At 38.2% G+C, this 9,534-nt stretch overlaps 1 protein-coding gene across 1 annotated transcript; it reads left to right on the plus strand.

The window, feature by feature from the left end:
- The first annotated feature begins 3,172 nt into the window (after positions 1-3,172).
- Positions 3,173-8,950, plus strand: RIMS2 (regulating synaptic membrane exocytosis 2). The gene is made up of 5 exons (XM_010188413.1): positions 3,173-3,408; positions 4,698-4,810; positions 5,531-5,632; positions 7,407-7,546; positions 7,965-8,950. Exons 1-5 carry the CDS (start codon positions 3,173-3,175, stop codon positions 8,181-8,183), a joined length of 810 nt encoding a protein of 269 aa, XP_010186715.1. The 3' UTR covers positions 8,184-8,950.
- Positions 8,951-9,534: the final 584 nt, after the last annotated feature.

The raw sequence follows: 9,534 nt of genomic DNA on the forward strand, positions 1-9,534 counted from the left end.
TACTAGAGTGGTAAAACCTTTAACAGGATCTTCTACCAGCTACAGCTTGTAAATATGGCACCAAAGGCTATTTGAGTTGAGTAACTACTATGCATTTTCATTGCTCCTTACAAACTTTTAAGTATTTTAATGCTGAGTTTATAAAACACAAATTGTGTATTATGTAAATACTGTCTTTGCTTTTAAAGTGAGGAACTGTGGGATTATTTTTGATATATTACATTTTTGCAGGGACCAATGTATTGCTAGGATTGTGGGCAATCGAGTGTAGATATTTCTCATATTACTAGTATGTATTTTATTACATACTAGTTTAGGCAAGCTAAATCTGAAAGAATATCCATCTCTAAAGCAGTGGCTTGGGCGACATGCTTCTGATCTGGGTCTTCTTCTGCACTTCTATTCCATATTGCCATTTTGCTGTTAAAATCTTCAGTTCTTGTATCAAGAAGCGTCATGATTAAGAGCCTTATTGCTGAAAGGTCAGATCTTTCTCTTGTGAGACCATCAGAGAGCTCTGCCTGTTTCTGTTGAAAACTGGAAAATAGTTATTCACACAGCCTCCTTTCAGCCCTTCTTAAATTCAGTGTTAAGGTCAAAATAATTACTGTTTACCACCCGCACTTATATAAAAACTGGATATACTATGCATGCCTAACTTTCATGCTGTTATCGAAGTTGTATCTTCTCAGCTGTTGGCCTGCCTTCATCAGAACCAGAGCACTTAGCTCAGTTAAAATCAATGTGGAAAAGTAAAACTGCTTAAAAATAAGATTCAGAGGGATGCTAAGAACAACCACACGTGCCTCTATGAAGACCTGAATGACAATTGCACCAGTTGTGCCTTGATTTCTCAGTAAATTAGTGTGTAACAGATGTGTTGATTTTTTTTTCTCTGAATTTTCTGTTAGAGTGAAGGCATACAGATTCTAATTCAGAAAAAATCTGCCTTACTAATTACTAATGAATAAAAGTTACTATATATTCTTTCACATATCACATATTCAAACACTTATTTATCCTAACCCCCAAAATCTTTGAAAGATACGATATGAAGAGATTGAAGAATCATCCCTTAAATTTGCATGAGAGAATTCAAGTTTGCAACAAGGAACCAAGAATGACCACTCTTCAACAAGGCTGAACGAAAATGAATGCTTGCTAATCAAAAGAGGTCTTAAAATGCAAAAGTAATATCCTGTAACAATAAAAGAATGAAAAGAGCACGGAGCTCCAGGAGTTTTGTGCCTTTCACATGTAACTATGAGATAGTGTACCTTTTCTACAAAACTACAGCATGTTTTTGTCCAGGCAGTTTTGTGGGAATATTTCTCTGATACAAGTGATTGGGTATTAGAACATTCCTAGACCAGTGTTGGAAGTCAGCTGCCAGCTTTCATTAGTTTAATATAAATAATTAAATCAGCAGACCCTTGGAACAGCACAAACCAATAGAAATGAAATCGTTGACTTCTGCCCTTCATTTTTCATGTCACGTTAGCCTTGTATCTTTTTTATTTGTATTTATTGCACCAGATATTGATGGACATTTTCAGAAGTAGTTTTAACATAGTGAAATTTTTTTTCACTCTGTTGGGCGGCAAATTCATGTGAGTAGCTGAAGTTCTAGAGTAAAATTATTACTTCTGGTTTTTTTTATACCCTGATTACAAGTTACGGTCTTAAGGAATGCATACAAGGCTTATAATAAGTGATACTACTACTGCTGTAGAAATGTCTCCCTAAATATTGCAATGATATTAAGTCTTTCTTGACAAGGGGCCAGTCTGTTTTCGAAGTGGTTTGGATATATATTTCCTACTTCACTGAAATTCCCTGTTCTTTACCTGACCTGTTAATCCCCCTGACTGGAGGGGGATGCTTCTGGGAGACTTAAACCCCCACTGCAGCCTGTAGGACAGAGGGACACTGAGTGGGGACATTGAAATCAATCCCCTCTTCTATTCCCTATCTGAGGGTGCTGGTCCTCTTACTCTAAGCCAGCCTCTGTACTTACATGCACCCCTTGGGGTGTGAGAGTCCTTATCCCAGGACAACCTCCTCCCTTGCTCATGTGCTTTCTCAAAGCTCTAGAGCTTCATGGACCCCACAGGTCACACAGTTCTTCTGACCTCTGGTACATGATGCGCCAGAGAAAGTGTAAAGGAATCTTGTAGCAGAGGAGGGGAAGTCCCTAGATATCCAAGAATATTGGATATTACTCTACCCTTGTTGTATCAATATTATATGGTGTCATGTACATTTAGAGTTATTGTTCTTTTATAATATCATCAGTACATCACACATCACTGTGCTGAAGTCAGGGGGGTATTGATCAGATAAAAGAAATCGGAATACAGAATTACCTGCCCCATTGCAGGGAACAGCATTTAAAATCAGAAATGGAGTGGCTGTCTTATTCATGAAAGACAAAATGAAGCTTCATTCCCGCTAATTTCTTTCTTTTTTTTTATGTGCTTTCAATATCTCTTCCAGCTGAGGTCTTGATCAAAATTCCTATGCTAAAATGCTACTACATGAAGTTTTGAGTGTTTTTTCCCTTGTCTGATACCCAGCTATCTGTCACTTTGTTGTTTTTACAACTAAAATCAAATAATGCAAGCAGATTTAAAAAATATTACTCTTGGAGGTGGTAATAAAGTTTCATATTTTGCATAAGTGTAATTATTGTATTTTTTAGATATAAAGTTAAAGCAGCTAGTGAAATGAGAAGAGCATGGATAGAGACAAAAGAATGGGAAGGTTTCTTGATCTGTTTTTTACTGTCCTCACTAATGGATATCTGTAATTTGATTTAGCAGATAATGACCAAATGTTTTTAAATCAAATAATTCATCTAGATTAGAACATTCCTCAGACACTGCAGGTTTTGACATAATGGTAACATTTTAATTGAATTCCTGAGAGGCATTTATTCATCCAGAGAAAACATATTTTAAGCACACTAGTCTATGGATGGTGTAAATATGATTGCTTCTGTGGGCAGACTTGTGTTGTGTGTATGCTCTCTGCCCGTGGAAGGCAGGTGGTAACAGAACTAAGATCCTATAAGAGATTTATGATGCTGCTCACCTAAAGCAAAAAACCCTAAATTTTTAAATGGAAGTCTTGGTACAGGACATTAATTGCTGGCTACAAGTGTTTGTGCCACATGAAGTGGCAGTCTGCCCCCCGCAGCACTGCCCCACAGAGCTGTCCAGCTACAACAGCATGGTGTGATGGAGGCTTCTCTTTTGTCTCTGCAGAAGCAGGGGGCAAGAAGCTGCGGAGCACCGTCCAGAGGAGCACTGAGACAGGGCTGGCTGTGGAGATGAGGAATTGGATGACCCGTCAGGCCAGTCGGGAGTCGACAGATGGGAGCATGAACAGCTACAGCTCTGAGGGAAAGTAAGCTGCCATTATTGCTGTGGTTACCTGACGTTGCTCTATGAAACTGGTAGTTAGACAAAAGTGAGGTGAGCTCTATAGGTCCTGTTAGTCAGAATTCCCTTCACAAGTTAGGGTCATTGATTCACCAAGCCTGTCTTCCCCTGTGACTGAGTCTCCTGTTACTGGTGCAGGAAGTATGAGGGCCATTTCTGCAGGGCCATGAGAACAGCACCTGGTGGGTCAGAGCATCAGCGTGCAGTGTGGCAAGAGGGGAAGCGGGTGCAGAAAAGGAAAACTGAAAACTCCTCACATACATCTGTGCTTTGCAGAGCAAAGCATTTCCAGAGTGTTTCCAGGTGTCATTCAGTGAGCTCAAGAATTTCTCAAAGATTCTGCTAATTAATCCTGAATAAATGATCTGGGCAAAGGTATGAGACTGTCATATATCATGCTTTTCATAAAGGCCCAAGTTAGAGACTTCTGAGTTGTATGTCCAAGACATTCCCTAGAAAAAACTCATTGTGGATAGATTTATTTGTGTTATTCACAGCACTGGATGGGACACCTGTACTGGACAATATATCTTACACGTCCAAGTTGATGCACTATATGCACTTGAGATGGACATTTATTTATGGTTGGTCATTACAAATCTAATTAGTTCTTGTTGCCTTGTAATGGGTCACAGTTAATTTATGGCAAGAATTTTAATTTCAAGTTACTTTGCTCATTTGCCACAGTGGATTTCAGTTTCATTATTGAATTGACGTCATTCTCAAAGACATTTTTAACAAAATGTTTATAATGAATGCTGATTTTAAAAGATAATTTTAAAAATAGTGACCAATACTCAGTCTAGTGTAATTATTTCACTGGATCCATTAACATTCAGTCATTGAGTTAACGTTGACTGGGAAACGTGAGCAATTTTACCTTCATGTAACTAAATTACAGGGAAGGCATGTATCAGTTTCTTATTGAACTGGTCTCATATGAATACTACAATAATTAACAGTGGTCTTTAATATATTGGGAAAAGACAGCATGATGGAATAATATTACTGTGGAAATTAGACTCAGTGAGGATTAGGGGTTCCTTCACCTCTTTGTTTATATGATGAAGGCCGAATTGCTTCTTGTTGAACACTGTGAAGTTTTGAAAATTACAGTAATTGTTTTATAATCTTGTCAGTGTAAATAATTTCCTTGTGAGCAGTAGTACCAAACCCATAAATGCTAAATGTAGAACATCTAGAAAACAAAAAAGGGCAAATTCAAGTCTATTTTTCTTCAATATTATTTTTTAGCTTGATTTTCCCTGGTGTGAGGTTGGCTGCAGACAGCCAGTTCAGTGACTTTCTGGATGGACTTGGTCCTGCCCAGCTTGTAGGACGACAGACTTTGGCAACACCATCAATGGGTAAGCATTTATGTCCTATAGATACGATGTAATCTGCTGGGTCTGGTAATTAGAACATAGAAATTATCTAGATTTTAAGTCTTTAAATAAAGATTTCCCGTGTGGTTTTGAACAACTAAGTTCCAAACTATCACCTCAGCCAAAGTTGAACATAATTGTGGATGCTCACTGTGACACTCAACAATAGAAAAGTACTTCGAAAAATTCGGTCTTGTATCTCTTCTTCTTAATCTTTAAAATGTGGCTAATGAGACCAATCCTTTATCTGAATCATTTGGGTAAAAAATGGGAATTTAGGTACAAACTATTTGTTATTACTGTACTTACAGACTTTCTTATATTCACAAGTTATCTTTTCATATCTTGTCTTAAACTAGAAACATGGTGAAGAGATTTCAAGCAGCTTTACAGAGCTGCTTTGTTACCAATTTCCTTGCTGCCTTTATTTATCTGGAATTCTTAAGACAAAAAAAATTAATTTGAAGTGATAGGGACATGAAAAATGGGAGACAAGATACTACTGCAAGGTTTTTTAATCATTTACTAATGTATATAGCAGTGAAGAGGATAAGTATTAAATTATCTCGCAGTGTTAAAATCTGGATTATATCTATTGGTGGAATGCAGATGATACAAGTTATCACATAGTCCTCTTAGAAATTCTCATAGCTTTTCAAATATTTCTGAATTACAATGCCAAGATTTCTTTTTGTTGTCTAGGAGATATCCAGGTGGGAATGATGGACAAAAAAGGACAACTGGAAGTAGAAATAATCCGAGCCCGTGGCCTTGTTGTAAAACCAGGTTCAAAGACACTGCCAGGTAAGAAGGAAAAGTCTTAGCAACAAAAATAAGAGTTCTACCAAAAAATCCAACAAACCCCCTACTTCTAAGGCTTTAATGTTAAACTTAGTTAAACTCTTAGCAAATTCATGTATCAGTAGATTATTGTATTGTGCATGGAAATCGATAATGTATTGAATCACACAGAATCACAGAATCGCAGAACGTTAGGGATTGGAAGGGACCTCAAAAGATCATCTAGTCCAATCCCCCTGCCGGAGCAGGAACACCTAGATGAGGTTACACAGGAAGGCGTCCAGGCGGGTTTTGAATGTCTCCAGAGAAGGAGACTCCACAACCTCTCTGGGCAGCCTGTTCCAGTGCTCTGTCACCCTCACTGAGAAGAAGTTTCTTCTCAAATTTAAGTGGAACCTCCTGTGTTCCAGCTTGTGCCCATTACCCCTTGTCCTGTCATTGTTTGTCACCGAGAAGAGCCTGGCTCCATCCTCGTGACAGTCACCCTTTAAATATTTATAAACATGAATGAGGTCTCCCCTCAGTCTCCTCTTCTCCAAGCTAAAGAGACCCAGCTCCCTCAGCCGCTCCTCATAAGGGAGATGCTCCACTCCCTTGATCATCTTTGTAGCCCTACGCTGGACTCTCTCCAGCAGTTCCCTGTCCTTCTTGAACTGAGGGGCCCAGAACTGGACACAATATTCCAGATGCGGTCTCACCAGGGCAGAGTAGAGGGGGAGGAGAACCTCTCTCGACCTACTAACCACCCCCCTCCTGATACACCCCAGGATGCCATTGGCCTTCTTGGCCACAAGGGCACAGTGCTGGCTCATGGTCATCCTGCTGTCCACCAGAAATAGTATACAAATATCAACCCCACTTCAGGAGGAAAAAAAAAAGTCAGACTGCTGTCTGAGCTACCAGACAACACAAAAGTACTTCAGTAATAACAAATACATACTTGATTGTGAGGTAGAAAGGAAGTTATATACTGAACATGTAATAGAGGAATCTTAGAGATGAAGAGGGAATCAATGGTAGGTGTGGAGTAGGTACCTACTTGAAAAGTAGACCAGTATTTGATACTTCATATTTTATAATCTGATGTCCTATAACACTATGTGAAAAGGACAATATAATTATATTTTTAGCAAGCTCTTCTGCCGAAATAGAAATTGTGTCAGAGTCTTTTCTTCACTGATTTTCACCTTGTAGATAATTTTAAATTATTAACAATTTGGAGCATTGATCCAAATCTCACCAAAGTCAATGCAAGTCATTCATTTACTTAACAGGCCTATTTTGCATACGTTACAGTATGGGGATACCATGTATAGGAATATCTGATTTTTCCAGGTCAAAATCTGAATTGTTTCATGCCAAAAGAGACATATAAAAAGAAGTAAAGAAAAATTATATCAGGGAGTAAAGAAAATGCATGGATGCTTTGCATGTGAATAAATGTTAATATTGCTTGTGGAGATTAGCTCATGTCAGTTACATATCCAGTAAGAGGCAGATCACAGAGTCACAGAATATTAGGAGTTGGAAGGGACCACAAAAGATCATCCAGTCCAACCCCCCTGCCAGAGCAGGATCACCTAGACTAGGTCACACAGGAACGTGTCCAGGCGGGTTTTGAACATCTCCAGAGAAGGAGACTCCACAACCTCTCTGGGCAGCCTGTGCCAGTGCTCTGTCACCCTCACAGTGAAAAATATTATATCAAAGTGCATCTGTTTTGCAAAAAATCTGGACTACTACTTTACTTACTGTTTGTTATTTTCTTTCTTCTGAGCACCCTATGTAAAGGTGTATCTTTTAGAAAATGGAGTCTGCATAGCCAAAAAGAAAACAAAGGTAGCAAGAAAAACGCTGGAACCACTTTATCAGCAACTTCTATCATTTGAAGAAAGTCCCCAAGGCAAAGTTTTACAGGTAATTTTCTTCTGAATCTGAAGAAGAAGTCATATGTGAATTTTCAAAAACTCCTTTTACGGTTCATTTATCAAGTTCTGCTATTTCAAGTACTTGTTGAGCAGATAAATATTACAGTAATAATGGTTGATTCAAGCAGAAAGTGCTGAGCAAAAGTTAGTTGTAGATTATTTTGCTTCTACTGTATGTATGGGCTCCTCTTGCTGGGCTTTCTTTAGGATGGGTAACTGCTGTGTTACTGCCTGGGTCATTTCTGTCACCACACTGTGATTAATATACACAGAACTAAATATGTCAGCAGCCAAATTTTTCATTCCTTGCTATAATTAAATAAGCAGAGACATTTGATGAATCAGATTGAAGTTCTTGGCATTTTTGCTGAAATTTTTCTATTTTCTTGTGTTTCCTTTGCTAACAGATAATTGTCTGGGGAGACTATGGACGTATGGATCACAAATCCTTTATGGGAGTGGCACAGATACTTTTAGATGAACTGGACCTGTCCAACATGGTGATTGGGTGGTTCAAACTCTTCCCTCCTTCTTCCCTAGTAGACCCAACTTTAGCTCCTCTCACTAGAAGAGCTTCCCAATCATCTCTTGAAAGTTCAACAGGACCTTCATATGCTCGCTCATAGCAGCTGTGAAACTGTTGTCATAGCAACCAGCGTTACAAAAAAATAAAAATTACAGGTCGCAAACCCTAGTAACACTGCATGCTTAATGTTGTGTCTTCTGAGCCTGTTTCTAGGGCTGCAACGCGATCCTGTGTTCTCAAGGAAGTTGCACACATTGTGCCCTACAGAAGGCCCTCAGGTGAAGGACTGAATTCAAGAAGAACTGATAGGCTTGGAGTTCAGGGACACTCAGTTTTGGTCCAATCTGAAGCCATGGACTAAACTAAAAAAAAAAAAAATCAATCTGTTTCATGCAACAAAAGTCCTTTTAAATGGCATATCTGTTCTGTTGCTCCCGTTTCTTTCTTTATCTGCCCTCCTCTCCTAAAGCTTGGTTATGCCACAGAAATGGAGTTACTCTCCCATGAAGCCATGTTACGAGTCAGTGGATTAGCAGATGTGGGAAGAAAAGAAGAATGTAAGGATGATGGAAAAGTCAGGTGTCGCTTGAAACAGTTGCTTGAGATCTGAAAACTCTTCACACTGAAAACAAGCTCAAGACTTAAAGTGGTGGGCTTCATACCTCCAGCTATAGATACAGTGAAACCGCAGATGTGATGGACTCTCTGAAAAATAAAATTCTGTGGATATACCGTACTGTATGAAATTAAAGAAACTTTTTTGCATGGACACAGATTTAGCTGAACACTTAAATTATTTTCTTGGGGCTGCAACTTGCAAAAAAAAAAAAGAATAAATCAGCCATTTTCAACAATTTATATTATTTTTAAAATAAATTTCACTAGTGCATGGTTTTAAAGGGAAGAGAATGCAACAGGGTGATACAAAGACACACCACGTTTATCATTCTTTAAACCAGTCATGGTCTGTATTTTTGCAGACGTATATTAAAAATAAAAAATAATTTCTAGCAAATATTTAAAATTCTGTTTATGTGACAAGAAATAAGTGTAATATATTAAATTTATTTAAATGTAAAAGGTAAAAGCCTTGTAAAGTTCAACATAATGTGCAAATTGTACACTTCTTTTACCTCCTCCTTCTCTGTCTTTCAGTCTCCCTTCTTCCTTTTGCTCTTTTTCCCCTCTACCTCCCAGGATGATCATCATATTCTAAAATGGCTACCTTTTGACTTATTACTCTCTTATGCCCCATATTTGGTTCAGAGTTGCAGATTGTTCTGCATTTCTGAATTATTTGAAAAAAATATTGTTTAAGCACTTACTTTTTTTCAAGCATGTTGAAAAGAATTTTGCAACATGGCTTGGGAGTACATTAATGTAATTCAGCATGTATTTGATAAAGAAGATATTTGAACTTTTTGCAATTTATTGTACAGTGCATGGTAACT

This window comes from Mesitornis unicolor, unplaced genomic scaffold, assembly GCF_000695765.1.
Source record: "Mesitornis unicolor isolate BGI_N332 unplaced genomic scaffold, ASM69576v1 scaffold29137, whole genome shotgun sequence".
In the NCBI taxonomy this organism is placed as follows: Eukaryota; Metazoa; Chordata; class Aves; order Mesitornithiformes; family Mesitornithidae; genus Mesitornis; species Mesitornis unicolor.

Bases quoted from the DNA above. Each gene is read 5' to 3' on its own strand.
- RIMS2 (XM_010188413.1), top strand. From the start codon at position 3,173: ATGAAGTGGCAGTCTGCCCCCCGCAGCACTGCCCCACAGAGCTGTCCA. The intron at 4,811-5,530 runs GTAAGCATTTAT...TTTGTTGTCTAG, and splicing joins TTTGGCAACACCATCAATGG to GAGATATCCAGGTGGGAATG. The intron at 7,547-7,964 runs GTAATTTTCTTC...CTTTGCTAACAG, and splicing joins CCCAAGGCAAAGTTTTACAG to ATAATTGTCTGGGGAGACTA.